General features: G+C 37.6%; 1 protein-coding gene across 4 annotated transcripts in view; it reads right to left on the bottom strand.

The window, feature by feature from the left end:
• Positions 1 to 17,522, bottom strand: part of LOC145979040 (ectonucleoside triphosphate diphosphohydrolase 5-like) — a 45,661-nt gene extending 28,139 nt beyond the window's left edge. Inside the window, exons 1-2 of one of the 4 annotated variants that reach the window (XM_083112118.1) lie at positions 17,327 to 17,522; positions 6,372 to 6,495 (exon numbers count right to left, since the gene is read on the bottom strand). In XM_083112118.1, coding sequence (XP_082968244.1) covers positions 6,372 to 6,495; positions 17,327 to 17,356 — 154 coding nt within the window. In that variant the 5' untranslated portion in view covers positions 17,357 to 17,522. Of the gene's footprint in view, positions 1 to 6,371; positions 6,496 to 16,418; positions 16,601 to 17,013; positions 17,218 to 17,326 lie in introns of those variants that run through there. The other 3 variants (XM_083112120.1, XM_083112119.1, XM_083112117.1) reach the window with 3 other exon arrangements.
• Between the last annotated feature and the right edge of the window lie 414 nt (positions 17,523 to 17,936).

Below are 17,936 nucleotides of genomic sequence, written 5' to 3'. Positions count from 1 at the left end.
CTTGATTATTACCATTCACTAAGTACAGGGTCCGGCAGAATGAATAGTAGGATATAAAAAGAACAGAACGTCGAAACAAATCGAATAATTTATTGAAACACACATTGAAAACAAAGAATAATAGATGCCATTACATACCATATATGCCATTTTACTTGGTTTTGAAGATAACGCCGGACAGATGGTCGCCATCACGTTCAGCGCATTCTTCCAGGCGGCGAACGAAAGCTCGCATCACCCGCTCCAGCATGTCCAATGGGATTGCCTCCAAAGCTGTACGTATCCTTGCCTTCAGTTCAGCCAAGATATGAGGACGTGTAGCGTACACTTGACTTTTCAGGTAGCCCCACAAGAAGAAGTCAGGGGCATACAAATCGGGCGACCGTGATGGCCAATGAATGTCCCCAAATCGGGAAATCAATCGACGAGGAAATGACGCCGCAAGACAGTCATGGACAGGCGGGCCGTGTGGGCTGTTGCCCCATCCTGTTGGAACCATATGTCTCTGTTCACCGTTGGAAGGAGAACGTCATGTAACATTTGAACATAGCGATCGCTATTAACCGTTACCGCACGTCCATGAAGATCCTCAAGAAAATATAGACCGATGATGCCACACCGCACCACACCGTCACACATTCACTGTGCAGGGGTTGCTCATGCAGCCAACGAGGATTAAATAACGCCCAGTATCTGTAATTCTGTTTATTGACACCACCGTGCAGATCAAAATGAGCCTCATCCGAAATCAGCATGTTGTTTCGCATCTGCGGCTCGGCTGCTAAAAGTTCCAAGCAACGCAACGCAAAGGTTCGTCGGGCATGTTTATCTTGTTCGGTTAGTTTCTGTGCGACCTGCATTTTGTAGGGGTGGAAGTGGAGGTCTTCATGGATGATGCGCCGCAGGGAACGATCTGACATTCCTAGCGCCAAGGCATTTCTGGCAGCAGAACGCTGAGGACTTCGGATCAGTGCTTGACGTGCCTCCCCCATTCGCTCCTGGGTCCGTTGTGTCTTTGGTCGCCCCGGGCTTTTCTTTTTTGCACACGATGCAGTAGTCCTGAATTGTTGCGCCCACTGTACAATCGTCCTATGATCCAGGACGCTCTGATGTCGGCCCACCTGGAAATGACGACGAAAGAGCCGCTGCACAGTGTTTGGGACTCGTTATTTTTTAAATACGCCTGCTCGATGCTCGATGTTCCGAACTCCACAAGGTCATACTTACAAATGGCAGTCCTTCCTCAATGCAGCGCTCACACACGTAGTTGCACAGGCGCAACAGCAACGCCGTACTACGTGACTAAAATCAGGCTATTCATTCCGCCGGACCCTGTACTTCATTTTATTATTCTTTGAAAAACAATAGGACCATTCATCAATTTGAATCGAGAAAGACCTAAATTATTGTTGTATTCCAACAGAAAGTATTTAGTCAAACACTGACTCTGAAGTCGACGAATTCTGAGGCTTCAGATCAATGTTAAACCTGATATCAGTCAGTTTCTCTTCAGCTAGAACCAGAATTTTTTTTTTTTTTTTTTTTGCGTTTTCTTGCTTTTAGGTAATTTTCAGTATTTTTTGCTTTTTCGTTGAATTTTTCTTAAGTTTAAAGCTTTTTTTTCTACTTCTTTGTTTTGTGAATTTTAAATGCATTTGCTAGCATAACTTATAGATTTAAATTTCCTGACATGGGCCTTTTAGCAAGTTTGTCATTAAACGAATATATGATCAATGGAGAAGCAAACTATTATTTTCAAGTGAAATATTTGGCAATGCATAAAATAATTAATTGTGGTAAATTTATTTTTCCTGCAGCAAACTTAAAATGCTTTGTGTGAAGCCTACTTTGAGATTCCCCTGCTAGCCTCTGTTATCGCTTTAATCTCTGCTTTAAAATAAAATTAGTCAAAATATTAAAAAATATATAATCTTATGTTCGCCAAACACAAATACATTTTAAGTTGCTGGCCATCTACTGTATCGTGGAAGATCCATTCTTAAAGGAGGTGAATGATTTATACAACAAAAGTGCAGTGCATACATGCTATTTAGATCGCTGTCTGGAATTTAAGGTTTCCAACTCTTGGAAGAAATCAACATTATTTCCATGGATCTGAAGAAATACACAGTCCGTCCACTGGGAAAGGTGACTAATGAGAAATGAATGACAAGGCATTATGGACTGGTACTTTATAACGTTTATTCAAAATAGACACCTTGTGAGTCAATACATACACTGAAGCGGTTGTAGAACTTTGTTAATACATACACTGAAGCGGTTGTAGAACTTTGTGAAGCAGTCTTGGTACTCCTGTTTCGAAATTGCCTCCAAAATCGCGGTCGAAGCCTTTTGGATGCCTGGAATGGTGTCAAAATGCCTTCCTTTCAACACCAATTTCAGTTTTGGAAACAGCCAGAAGTCGCAAGGAGCTACATCTGGAGAATATGGGGGGTGATCCAGCTCCACTATCCCTTATTTGGCCAAAAACTAGCGTACCAACCTGCTCTTGTGCATGAGTGCATTGTCGTGCAACAGAGACCATGAGCCCTGTTCCCGATATTCAGGCCGAACTCTACGAATCCTGGCCAATAGACAATGCAAAACACCCACGTAATACTCAGAGTTCAAAGTGTGACCCTCTGGAGTGAATTCCTTGTGGATGATGCCCCTGGAATCGAAGAAAACAGTGAGCAGAGTTTTGATTCGGCTCTTCTGCATGCGCACTTTCTTCGGTTTTGGAGAGCCTGGACCCTGCCAGGCTCTGATGCTTTGTGATTCGTACTGAAAGCACCATGTTTCTCATCACCTGTTACAATGCTTGACATGAATCCTGGATCCACATCAGCTGCTTGTTTCATGTCTTTGCAGTGTTCCACTCTGCAATGTTTTTGTTCGTCACTGAGTGTATGTGGCACAAACCACGCACAGACCTTCTGTGCCCAAATTTTCAGTTAGAATGACATGGACTAAGGACTTCGGAATTCCACTGAGATTCTCGGTGAGCCTTGCAGATGCACAACGATCCTTGCATACCATCTCCGCCACTTTTCGTCAGTTCGCACAGTCACTGATTGTCCTGGTCGCGGATCGTCTTCAATGCTCTCCCGATCATCATGACATCTTGCATACCACTTAAACACATTCTTAAGGATCAATGCCTCACTACCGTAAACAGTTTGAATCATTTGAAAAGTCTCTGTTGCACTTTTACCCAATTTGAAACAGAATTTAATGTTGGCACGTTGCTCCATTGCTCCCTTTCCGACCGACGTTCAGCAGGTACTGTCAGTCACAAGATCCATATGCGTCGATCGTCAATGCTAGTGCTTTGCAACTTTGCCGGAAGAAAGGCAAAATGTGTGTCTACGTAGTACATATACCTCTCCATAGATGGCACTGGTGGTTCCGTGCCAAAAAAATCAGTCACCTTTCCTTTGGATGGACTGCGTATTTCGTGAAATGCTTCTCGCCTTCTGAAAAAGTATCAGCTGTGGTTGGGGATCGATCTTACGACCCCTGTCACACGAGTCGAGCACGCTACCACTACACCAAATGTGCCACTAGTACTAATCATTTAGTTTAAAAAATGACACCCCGCTATATAGGTTCTTTAGTTTAAAAACATCTCGATATCCGTATTTCTCAAATGAAGCAAAATGAAATTGTAAATAACCTTCTGGGATAGATATCTCTCTCTCAATCAATATACACACATAATTTCACTTTTCCCACTTGTAGGATCGGAAAGGCTTGTTATTGGCTTCTCTTCATTCTCCAACATTTCTCAGTACTTCAAAGTTCCGAACACACGAACGCATTACTTGGACATCCATGAATAATTCCCCGCATGTTTCGGTTTCACATAACTAATAGTGAATATGAATACGAGATTTTGTTAAACTAAAGGACCTAAATAGTGGACTGTCATTTTTGAACTATATGTTTAGTACTAGTGGCACCTGTGGTGGTGTAATAGTATCATGCTCAACATGACTTTTCACATGTAGCATACCTAGATTGAGTGGAGGGTTAGTGCTTTGAAATACATCTCATCTCTGAAATGTATGCCTTACTGCCAAAAAAGAGAAAACAAATAGATTGAGCTGATGGAAACATTCATAGTTTTCAACACCGAATTACATTTTGCGAACATTCTGAAACTAAAAATTATTCAAGTTAGTTACTAAATGCCACTCAATGCATCTGAATGCCATTCTTATATAAAAAGATGGAGGGTTTTGGATTTGAACCCGCGACCCTAAACTTCCAAGGAAAAGATATCTGTGACACGAGTACTTTACGAATACTCTACAACATCGCTTGTATCAAATGTCTTGAAACGAGTTGATGATTGCTCAATCTACCACTTTCCCAACCGACGAACACATTTTCATTGCAAATTGAGAGAATTATTACTTTTCGCTCATTGCACAGTACTTTGCAAGGTGTTGTTATATTTTATTTTTATTTTTTGTGTTCAAACTTGACAGCAATTTCTCCTGGTGGTCCCGAGCGAGTGCAGTGTTTCCAACCTCACAACAGTTTCTCCGATCCCAATTGTAACATGCTAAATCACAAGTATTCTCTTAAATTATTCCTCATAGTAGAGTTTTCTGTTTTGTTCTCTATTAATATGTTGGGCGAATATAGTTTCAGACTTCATATTATAAACAAGAATGTAAATCTCTTACCACAGGGTTTCTCGCCTAGTAGAGAAACCTGTAGTAAAGTTGGCTACTCTGCTGGTTCTCAAGAGCTATGTTGCCAAATTAACGATTTCTGGACATAGAAATCTTTCAGGGTGGTCAAGTAACATTTGGAGAATTGTACATATAACATGTATAACTTCATGTACAACATATGTTTTACACATATTCAAAATGGAGTGAGGTAAAATAAGAAAATACATTCAAACACTAAATTGTGTACATATTCAAACTTTCTTTAATACATAAATATGTAAAGCATATAGGTCTATTACTTATATTCATTACATAATCAATTCATCCACCTCATAAAACAACAGCAAAAATTGTATAAATTTTCTCTCAAATGTGCACGCTCCTTTTCCTCCCAACAATTGTTCATGCATTTAAGACAAAATCCATTAAGAGAAGTTTTATTTCTCTCTCTCTGGTAATTTACAATGCATTACAGAAAACAATCATATTGCGAGTGAAGCGAACAAGAAAATTTTTAATCCATTTTTTTGCAAACTGAAAACAATATCGATTTAATAGGGTGCAAATAATTTCACGAGTCGCCATGGCATTCTCTCTGACAACCTTTAGCATTCAGATTATTTGGCAGCTGCGGCTGACTCCTGCCGCTCCCTAGCTATGTCCCTGAACTTTATGAGACTAAGGAAAGCAGGTAATGCGAGCAAAACAAATGAGAAAATTTTATGAAATGTATTTTTATTTGCATAAAATTTGAAATAGAGGAGGATAATTGCCCCTCTGTGCTCTTGGCCATCAATGTTTGCCCCCTTTCCCTCCTTAGAATTGATTTTCATTCAAGGTTGGGGGAGGGGTGTAATGCCCACTGTGGTTGTGCTACTGATATGCACACACAAATATAGTAACAATATGAAGTGTCTGTCTGATTCCAATGTATCAAAAAATTCTAGTTTAATTTAATTAAACGGTATATTTCAAACATTTAATTTGAGGTCCTTAATTTACATTTGACATTTCACATACTTAGACTCGAAATACATCTACAAACACAAGTCACACAAATGATATGGTATATATTCTAACCTGCGAAAAATTGTTAATTGTGTAAGAATTTCAAACTCAAATCTACCTAGTCATCAACAAAAAAATTTATCTTGCAATAATCTTCCCTCTGTCAGATTGCTCTACAAAGGACAATAATAAAGTAAACAGATCGAGAGAATTCTATTTTATTTTTCAAACAACATTATTTTCCTTCCTCAATAAAAATAAAAAAACTGTGAAAATCTCTCCTCAGGGCATTTATCAATACTTATAAATTTAATAGCATTTGGATTAATAAAAGTTGCAATTTTTCATGTCTACGGAGAAAAATTCAAGCAGAATTCACGCATAATTCCTGGAACCAATAATTCACGCAGAATTCTCTGCGAATAGCCACCCTGAAAATGATTCAAAAATGAGAAGCTAAATATCCATGCATGTGTGGAAATAACAAATATTGTACAAATTCTATTTCACACACACACACAAATCACATCACAATAATTGCAAATACTATGAGTAAGGAGAGAAAATAAGATTAGAAATATGGCAAATTACAGCACTAAAATTTATACAGTACAGTATGGCCTATTTAAGGAATTAAAACAACAGTTAAAATGTGCAAACAACACTTTTTTTACATACCAACAATTATGAGCAGAAAAATACTTCCAGACAGAAACAAAAACAATCGCTTCATAGATGATCCCTGCTTTGAAGATTTCCGTGATTGACCTGCAACCATGTCACCATCTTCATATTTTTTAGCCTTCAAAGAGAAACAACGAAAGGAAACAGGTTACTTACACATACACAGTTTATAATTTTGTTTAAGAGAACAATTAGAAAAATGAACTAATGGAGAAAGTACAAACAATAGCTGAACCTAGTTTTTAAAATGGGACAAAATTAACCGAAATCTGTCTCAATTGGATATCAAAGACGAGATCCCTTAAGGTGAAGAGTGACAGTTTCGCACCAGCGGTACATTTATTTCAATATTGTTCAAATGGGCACTGCTACTAAAAGAAAAATGGCGGATAAGAGAGTATGAATCTCCTCATGTTGCAAGTGTCTTTATATGTTGATTATTGAGCTAGACACGATATTCGAAAAATATGATGAATAAGAATTTTCAGAATCCCATGTATTCCTCATGGAGGAAAAAAAATTGCAACATCTTCAAGTTACAGCTAATCAAATGGAAGTTTCGACTTTTCCGCCTGTGAATTACATCTTCAGTCTGTCCTCTTCATCTTGATATCTTTTCTATGCAATCGGAAGTTTGATATTCCCACGAGAACAAATAAAATACTCAAATAATCGTAATGCATTTCTCCTTGCCTCCTACGGCCAGCCTGGCAGTGTTGCCACACCTGATTCGCTTAAGAGAGTTGTAATATAATTAAACCTTGTTTCCACATTAAAAAACACTAAACATTAAAACATTAAAGTTGCTGACCAAGGCAGTTTATTAAGATTTAAAAACACTTAACATGTAACGTTTCAATCCTGTATCAGGGTCTTCCTCAAACGAAGAACTCTTGGCTGCTCACGAACAAAGAATCAAACGAGTATACAGAAGAAAAAATCCTCCTCCAGAAAAGGCAGTAATCACAACGACTCTGCCGTATGCGATAAGACTCAAATAGACTTTGTCTGAGGAAGACCCTGATACAGGGTTGAAACGTTACATGTTAAGTGTCTTTACACCTTAATAAACTGCCTCAGTAACTTAGTGTTTTTTAAAAAGAGTTAAATCTCACCTTCAATGGAGCTTCATTTACAAAAGCTTGATAAAGTGCTTTCTAGGGTAATATTAGGTGTCTAGCTTTTAAATTATGACAATTTATTCTTAGTTTTCACTATCTAGATCTGGCGGCATCACCCATCTCAATAATCCACCAATGGTTGTATGAAATCAAAAATAAAAGATTCCCAGATGATGATATTATGTCATCTTCACGTCAGCCATGGCACTATAAAAAAGTAGCTGTGGAGGTAAGAGGGGGTGGGGCAATGCAGCCAATATAACAATATCACGTGCATAATGTATATTTATGGCAAAAGTTGGTCTACGTGGACCGGAGCCAGTGATGGCACCATAGTGGAGCAGGTGGCCCAGTTCACAGCCAAACGAGTGCACGAAAGAGCCAAGCCCTCCCACATGCCCTTAAATTACACAGCAAAGGAATTTGCTGTTATGCTACTTGAAGCCTAGTAGATAATGTACACAAAAATTGTTACAATGATGTGTCAAAGTAAATCATTCGCTCACAGTACATTGCAAATAAAACACTGTAACTCGTGATATATAGATGCAATAGACCCACAACTGATCCAAGTACCAATTGTTTAATTCTGAATCAATCGTGGTAGGGAGGCATTTTTTAAATGGTTCAATTTCTATTTGAGTCTTATCGCATATTCCAGAGTCGTAGTGATTACTGCCTTTTCTGGAGGATTTTTTCTTCTGTATACTCCTCTAATTTTTTGTTCGTGAGCAGCATGCTGTCTTGGATGTGGACTGCTGCTGTCATCAGTGGTGGCTCGTGGTGAACTAAACTGGAGGCAGGGGGGGGGGGGAGATATTCTGTCGACAAGCAATGACGAATTTCTGATTTATTTTACAACCAGTGATAAATTGTGATATTCGTTTCTTATCAAATATCATGTTGTTCACCTTAGCAGCACTTTTTATTTAACAGTATTAAAAGCATCATGAAAGATGGAAGAAGTAGAATGCTAGCAGTTAGCCACCGTAGCGTTTTCTAACATAACTAACAGAGGAAAACAAATACAAAAGGGAACTTACCAGACAATTTTACCACAATTTTGCTAATCAAAACATATAGACTATTTTAGATGTACATGATGCAGGAGGCTACATCATTGAAATCCAAATGTACTTTCCAATGAACACATAAAAATAAAAACAATGCATACGTATGATTGATAAAATTTGCAAGTAACAAGAAACAGATGCCGACTTCAGTGGTAGTGGTTACAACACGCTACGCCGCCGGGATGGGTAAAAATCCTGGCCTTGGCATGGATTTTCTTCGTGAATGTCCCTTCATAAATTTCATCATATCACACATTCTCACCGTCGCGATTAGCCAAAAGCAGCTAAATAACAAAAATTAAACAAATCGTATTTTTTTCACTTACAGATAACACTGGGGAACAGTGAAATTGCGGCACAGTGTTTGAGAGCTAATTTAGGGCAATTTCATGCTGCTGAATAATGATATAATAATATATTTCCTGAATTGGCTCTAATTTATGAAATAAATGCAACTAAACCAAAATGGCGGAAACATAAGACATACATATAAATGAACTTCCAACAACAATTTAATATTTCTTTTTGTGATTACAATCATTATTATAAAAATAAATTTATATGTGATCATAATAATTTTAAAAAATATGTACACAATGAAGTAATAAACTATGTGAAACGTTTTCTGCTGTATTGATTTTTAGGACAATCCCTCTGTAAGCTCCAACAGTAGTCGGCCATCATGTGGTGATCCCACCGTCCCTGGTACCTTTCTTCCATTATCCTTATATCCTGATGGAACCTTTCTCCCTGTTCTTCACTAAAATCAACAAGGTTCTCAGGGAATCTGTCAATGTGGCTATGTAGAAAATGTATCTTCACACTCATATTAGCTCCCAATTTCTCAAAATTTTTCAACATATTTCCAACTATATCGCGGTAGTTTTCTGCTCTGTGATTCCCCAAAAAGTTTTTGACGACTGACACAAAGCTTAGCCAGGCCTCAGATTCGATGTAAGACATGTAAGTTGTAAAATTGGCATCATTTATAAGTGTACAAATTTGTGGTGGTCCGTCAAAGATTCCTGCCTTTAATTTTTCAATACTTAGTCCTGGAAAAGTGTGGCATATATATTTGAAACAATCACCACTTGTATCTAAGGCCTTGACAAACTGTTTTATCAACCCAAGTTTAATATGCAGTGGCGGAAGGATGATTTTGTCCCTATCTATCAGTGGTTCATGAATGATATTAGCTTTTCCCACTAATATTTTCCCTTGGGGATCAAACTTTTATCGTCCAATGCTTTTCTCTAGCAAGACTATCCCACAAACATAGGAAACAGGGATATTTTGTGTACCCACTTTGCTGTCCTAGTAAAAAATTCACCATCTTGAAATCCACACACACGAGCCACTTATGTTCAGCATATTCAATTTTTTTCTAAAACCATTTTTATGTTTTGGTATTCTTCCTTAAGCTTTGTTGAGTGTCCGATATATTGCCTAGCAACAATTTACAAATAAATAAATAAGTTTCTTAATGGGAATTTCAGCCCATTATCAAATTTTGATATTACCGAGAAAAGCGTAGAGTAATTTTACCTCCTACATTTTCCATGGTGTGTTTATTTTTATAACTGGAGTCAATTGAACTGAACAATCATACAATTGGCAATCACAGCTGTTTTGTGGGCTGAAACTGTTATTAAACTTTATGCCACAAAATAAAATCTTTTTTTTGTTCCCCAGTGTAATTTATTTCTTCCTTGTTGAATTATCCTGTTTATTACTCTACGCTAATGTCATAACTGAATAAGTTTATGGAATAAGGATTATTTTTCCAATCTGTTGGTAATTTCCTTCTTATGTTAATGTCCTTGCTTCTGGCAACTCTTCATTGTTTACATTTCTCCGGGAAGAGAGGGCAGCTTCAGTAGGGGCTGGGATTTCGAATGACGAAAACTATTATCATCCCATGCATGTTATTCTTCCCAGCTGCCTCACCCTGCCAGATTTCTCTTGCTGCAAGAACAAAGACTAGCATTGCCTTCCCGCAGTGTTACCTGCAAACTTCACAACTATCGCGGGATAAAAAAAAATACAAAACAGACTACCCAATGATCTGTGACGAACGAAATATTTACAATGCAGATGAGAAAAATATATGTACATGTTAACATAATGTCTGTTCACTTGTGGTTACACACGGCGTCAGTATCGTCCTTATGAGTGGCCGCCACCCACTTTATGTGTGTGGCATGCAAAGAGGTATTAAGTCATTAAATGCTTTCGTTATGTTAGGTAGATTAAGTTTAGGGCTCTCGACATTAATAAAACACCCCTAAATGCTTCCAACACCTGGTAGGTAACATCTGGTCTCGGGTACAAAAGTATCCTCAAACCTCACACGAAAAAATGTCTGACTACCTTTAAACCAAAAATGGCTGCTTGCTGTAAAGCACAGATGCTTGCGTAAGCTACTTTTCAAATCATAATTTATATGGTAAATAATACCTAGTGAAAGTTTTAACTGTGCTAATTAGTTTCTCCAAGCTTTGAACTTCCATCAACAATTCTTGGTAAAAATTTACTATCCGTTGGACACCTATAACTTCTTAGTTTTGTCAATTTTTGACATTCGTACTTACCTATCTGCTTCGCGGAACATTCCTTAAGGTGTATTGACGTTTTTTTGATCAAAGTAATGGCAATTTTTCACATTAAGAGTACTTCTTTCTCGTAGTCTTTTCGCTTGCCTGACACACAATATGGCGCGTACACCTTCCTACATAATCGCACGTCGTGCTTGTGTTTTGTCAATTTTCATTCGTTATGCAGTCTTTCAACCTTCGGAACCCAAGAAATACCTGTGAACAAAGCTACTCTGATCCAATTTTTTTAAAAAAAACTTTTTCGCATTGTTTTACGAAGAAAATTGTAATGTCCCATGGCGCTATCCGTGAATGGTTTTTGGGGCTATCCATCCCGGAATCTGTGGGAAATTTAAACTAAAAAATTATTTTAGTTTGAAATTTTTGAGTCCAAATAACCCACCGATTCTAGGCTCTGCCCCTGGGGTAATTGAACTACTGCAGCCCCGCCTCTGCTCCGGCTACCTGGCTTTCTCTATAGTCCCTGTTAAAGGCATGCTAGAAATTGGCTGGAGTCACCTGCCCCCAAACTTTTACATTTGAAGAAATCAGTCTCCAGGATACGGAAAACTTACCTGAATTTCACGACACGTCATATTAGGCATATACCCACAGCCACTTCGACATTCCTTTCCTTTCTTCATGATCCCATGTTCAATTAAATTAAAAAATCCACTGGATCTTCCACACCCGCTACAAATTTCACCAAGCATCCATGACACGTCATGTTTCTAACTTTCATTGCAAACACAGACAGTTCGAAACACTGGATACCCAATGAACATGAACAAAACACAATCACGACAAGTGATGATGTACGAAGGTGTACGCTCCAAAGGCTATTGTCAATCGGAGAATTAATTTTCAATAAAGAACATGAATTTCCGCTATGAAACATTACCACATCACATAAAACACCTTCTAGATGTTAGACAATGCTACAGGAAGTTATTACCGTAAGTAGTTTCTTTGTAAAAATGAAGAAATCTGTCCGATGTATAGTAAATTAGTACCCAATTCTTTCCAGTATACTAAAGCACTTCCTAATACTCCTATAAAACTTGTGAATAAATCAAACATTCAAAACTGTTACCATACAATTATCTTAAGTCAAAAGAATTTATCTGAAACTTTTAGAAATTTATTAGTTTTTATGATCACCATGCAAACACTTGATAAACCCAACATGATGAGATGTTTGTCTGTACTTCACACATGGTATACAAAAAATTCACAAACTACCATGGGCATCAAGGGGAGGTCGAACAGGTCTATCAACCACCTAACTTAAAGACGAAACTCCTTTGCACCCCACACATGACCTCGATGGCAACAGCAGTCCATAACCAAGATGACACTAAATTAATGGATGGTGGCAGGAGAAGCAAAAAACATTCTAAAACACGCACACAGCAAGTATTCACTAAAACACTGAAGTATGTGTTAACAGACATAAATAGAAATCGAATCATATAAAAAAAATTTCCTTACACCACGATATCAGAATTAAACAATTCAAACTTGGGCAGTTGACTGTGTCACAATATACATCTTACTCATATTTTACTTCTAACTAATTTTGTAGAATATACCATTATATTCTAAACTGAAGAGAGGAAGTCAGACACAGACACACAAAAATGCACTGTCATTTTCTAAATCAATACTGGTATAGTGGAACCACAATTGATTGATTTAGTTTATTTTACTTCGCATTTTGTGCCTCTTGGCTAATTTGCGAAGATGGGGATGAGTGATGAAATGATGAAATTGATGAATGGACATTCACAAACAACCAAGCCCGACCGGGATTCGAACCTGGGACCCTTGGCGTCGCAGCACGATGTGCTAACCGCTCGGCCACAGGGTCGGGAGTGGAACCACGAGCAAAACAACTTGCGCAGACCCGTGACTCCTGTGCACCGTACCCCCACGAGTAGGGGAGGGGGACAGTGGACCATGCTTCCTTATGGCCCGAGGTGGAGGGAAGAAGGGAAAGCTGCGCGGGGACATTTCGTCCCAAGGTTTATTCCTTGTGGTTGATCTATAGACGGAACGACTTAAGATGACCGGACCCCTCTCCGATTTTCTTCATATTTGGCATACTCACTAATTGAGGCCTACTAAAAAAGAATCTGAATTTAAAAGTTGTCCGAAACTTCTAGAAATTGCAAAATAAGCTAAAATAAGGCATTAGTTTTCGGAATGTAAACAGTCTATTTTTGCAATTTTTTTTTTGTTTCACACGTCAATGGTTTGCAATTTCTAAATCCTGATACTACCACGACACCAAATTTTAACTATGTTTACCTAACCTAACCACAAGTCAATGATTCATGGGATTAGCGCCAATGGTTCACAATTATTTTGCAATTGCTAACTTCAGATTCGTCACTAGCAGGCCTCAATTACTAAGTATGTCAAATATGAAGAAAATCGGAGAGGGGTCCGGTCATCTTAAGTCATACCTGGTAGACTCCTGCTCTAATATTGTTAGATCAACAATTTCGAATTCCTCAAAATCATCTTTAGGGTAAATATATTTTCATTACCTATTTCCTATATGCCAAACACGTATCACTAGTTTATTTCGTCACTTTTTACATTGGTACTTAACTATTGTGCATTGGGAAACATTCTTTTAGGTGTTACTTTGCTTTTTTCACGAAAATATCTTCAATTTCTGAAATTAACAGTTAATATTGTTCTTTTGTTTTTTCGCTTCTGTAACACCATATGGTCGCGCACTTGGCTGCGCAACTTGACTTGCGTAGTGGATATGCAGTGTATCGAACATTACTAACCGAAAAATAACCCACACACCATTCACGCATAGCTCCAAAAACCATTCACGGAAAGTTAGGTTAGGCAAACAGTTAAAATTTGGGGTTATAACAAGAAAATACCCCACACACCATTCACGAATATCCCCAAACATCATTCCCGCATAGCACACCCAAATTATTCATGGTAAGGTTAGGTTTCGTTCAGTTAGGCATACATAGTTAAAAAAAAGGGAAGTCATTTTCTTGTAAAACAATGGCGTTGTTGGAAACAGTGACAGGAGATTATGTCATGAAATGTGTGCAACATCCGGTTCATTTAGAGAAAGCAAATGAAAGCAATGGCAATTCGGCATCGGAGAGATATTTCTCTTCAAAAATACATGAATTCCCTCTCAAACAGAATCAACGAAGAAAGAAAACACCTCTACGAACCTTGAAAATGCTACAGATACTCATTTCGGTAAGTGGTAAGTAGTTTCGGTAAATTTCTTATATCCGGAAAACGAATTTCTTCAAATTTACAAAAGAAATTACTTACCGAATGCAGTTTCTTTATACTTGTGGAAGTTCGGGAAAGTGTTTTCTCGCATCGTTCACTGAACTTTGCTGGTAAATCATCTATTTTTTGATATAAATGTGTGACCGATGCACAAAAGCTGTTGCATCCATTTCCTTCCAGCCGGATGTTGCCTGTGCCTGTGTGTGATGACATAATCACTGTCAATGCCGGTCAGTGTTTCCAAACACGTGTTTTTGAAAATGAAGAAGGTAAGTTTCTGCAAATGGTTTGTGGGGCTATGTGTCAATGGTTTGTGGGGATATGCGAGAATGGTGTGTGGGGCTACGCATTTTTTTTTCTAAACCAATTTTTAACTATTCTAACCTAAACGAGACCCAACCTAACCTTACCGGAAATGGTTCGTGGGGTTATGTATGAATGGTTCGTTGGGCTATGCGTCAATGGTTTGTGGGGCTACGTAGGTATTTTTGGTGGAGTGGGGTGAAAACACTGCATGCCGAGTACAGTAGTGGAACTGTGACCGCCATTTTGCATGTTACCGAAGGCAAAAAAGGGCTAGAGTCTAGTTTACGTTCTTCTTGCCTTTTGGTGGTAACCGATGGGAGTTAACAACACTGCATGCTCGTCTTTGTTTCCGCGTTGTGAATGCGTGTTAAAGAAGAACAGGTTTCAAAAACTTCTAGATAGTGTAAAATACATTTATCCCCAGTGATAATTCAGTGCATCAAAACCGTGCTAGCAGACAGCCGGCGCTCCGGCATCTCTTAGGGTAGGAGACAGTCAGCGCTCCGGCATCTCTTAGGGTAAGTTTTTCTTTTTACACTTTCTGTTCACGATAGCCCCACTAACCATTCACGGGAACGAGATATGCCTATGAGGTTAGGTTACGTTCCATTAGCATTCATTTCACCCCTAAATATGTGCTTCATCATCTAAAAATGTCCTCAGTACGTTCAATCACGCATATCCAGACAACATCGGTTTTTCTCAATTTTCTCTCCCACGAAATCTTTCCTCGCCTTGGGATTTACTTTGTTGAATTCATTATAGAATCACCTTTCCAACGATATATGACACGTATTCCGTACGAAAAGGGCGTAAACTAGACTCTTACCAAAAAAGAAACTAAGAAAACTACTCTGTGTGTCGCAAATAGAGCTTATTTCCGGGAAATAAGTGAAATGCCACCTTCAACAATGTTTCTCAATGCAGAATGCGTAAGTACGAATATTCAAATTAAATGAACTAGCAAATTTCAGCAGTTTTCCGGATATAAGAAATTTACCGTACTTTCTTCTGTAAAAATGAAGAAATCCGTTCGGCGGATACAAAAAAGTTACCATGTTTTCATAAACAACATCCAAAATATCTGTTCTAATGGAATGTCAGTTTGTGCAAGATTTCAAATTTTCTATTTGAAGAAATTTTAACTTTTGCACCCTAATTTTACCCATATGTGCAGGTAATGGATTTTTCTTCAATTTAAGACATCAGTTAAAATTCTTATGAAACAAAGTAAAGAAATAAAATAGTAGCCAGTGTGTGCAAGTACAAATCACCATGTGGAGATGTTAACGTCTTTCATCCCTGGTTATTTCAAGTGAAGTACAGACTGCAAATCATGTAGCTTGTTTCATCTTCAATCACACTACACTAATCTTATTGAAATTAGTAGTTAGTACAGGTACACACATCATTCTATGCAATAAAATTCACATAAAAATTTTACCAAGTCACATGCTCTCCATTATTTCAACATTAAAAAAATAAAAGTATTACCTCAAAAATGATTATATGCATTCAATTATAAATGTGAGAAATAAGACTGTGATTCTTGCACAGTAACATGGGTACTGATTGTGAAAAGTAACTTGTCATATGGAAACTTCACTAATGCAAATCCCAAATGCACTGTCATTACAACTATCATAAAATTAAAATTCTTACAAATGGATGTGGTTGTTGCCTATGCCGGTATAAAAACATGATGCACTGGTTAACTGTCATCTCCATGTAAATGGCATTCAACTGCATCTAGGCCTATAGCACAAACTAACATCAAAAAGCCAATATGCATTTGACATTCCAACTTCCTTCATTGCGAGACAGATCCTGATGAAATGAATCATGGCAAGCTTTTGAGAAAGCTTCATTCATTTTCCAGAAATCTACCAACACTGGGAAAACGCATGTTCAATTTTCGCCACATTTAAATGTTTAGCCAGTAATGTGCAAGGATTCTTAGTAATATAATTATTAAAAATTAACGACTCCATTCCTCTCATAATTCTCAAAGTAAAAATAGCTATAACACAAGGCCATGCAATAGAAAATATAATGAAATTTTGTATAGAGCTGGAGAAAACATCAATCGGTATCATGCGGACAAATCGACATTTAGATCAATCAAAATTCGGGCATTATATATGGTGTAAAAGGGGGATAGCACCATAAAATTATTTCATAATTAAATGCTCAGCAATTGATTTAGGATAGTAAATTATCTTTGGGAAAATAAATGTAGTATATATTACTTATTTACATTTATAGTAACATATTCGAAATCTTACAACTTCCTGAGGTTCAGGCCTAGACTCCAATATAAAATTTATAAAAACTTATTGCTTTATAATTCTCAACTTCAGTCCAAGCGAAGTATTGACGCATACAAAACAAACGTAAGCACTTTTCAACTGAACATGCGTCCGAAGTAGTTCAAAATTCATAGGAACTTCAACTTGTTCAAATAGAGCTTACAGCATTCTGTGATATTCTCTAGGAAGTGTAGTATATTCTGTGTATCAGATGTATGAATGACACCGTGAAGATTTTTTTAAAAATACTGACGGCATTACCTGAACCTTTCGTTGCCGGACGGACTCCATTGTCAACACCACAAAAGAGACAACAATGAACTAATACTTTCTGCTATCTGCAAATAGGTTCCTCATAATTGTGCTCGCGGCTATTGCATAACAGCAATTTTTGTGCTGTCATCCTTGAATAAAAGTCTTCGAAGCATGACGTAAACCATAGTCAAGTTTAGATAAAGAAAGGAAAAAAAACAACTATCTGTCAACACAAAGATAGCTATTCGCATATGAGTAATTCTTCGAAAACGTTACCCTAACGACATTATCACCTTCTGAAGGTAAAAATGGAGTATGACGTAATTAATTACATATTTTTTTTTCCTGTAGGGATCGACAAGAACCTTGTAGCTTATCAGAGCTGTCACCTTGCTGATAATTCCTTACCACATCGACATTCTGCTTCACAAATTACCAATTCTATGTTGAATAACTTACATATTTACTTTTACATTTTATTTTTACACTAATTTTTTTTTCGCTTATTATTGTGCTCGCCTTAAATAGTGTATGTAATTTCATTCCCATAGTGTATTCTTCCTTTATTTGGATTTCCTTCATGTAGAAGTTCTTCAAATCATTACTGTAATTCTTG

Source organism: Lepisma saccharinum, chromosome 25 (genome assembly GCF_977018435.1).
Source record: "Lepisma saccharinum chromosome 25, izLepSacc3.1, whole genome shotgun sequence".
NCBI classification, from domain to species: Eukaryota; Metazoa; Arthropoda; class Insecta; order Zygentoma; family Lepismatidae; genus Lepisma; species Lepisma saccharinum.
The sequence above is the reverse complement of the archived record's forward strand: the minus strand, read 5'-3'. Positions and strand labels throughout refer to the sequence as shown.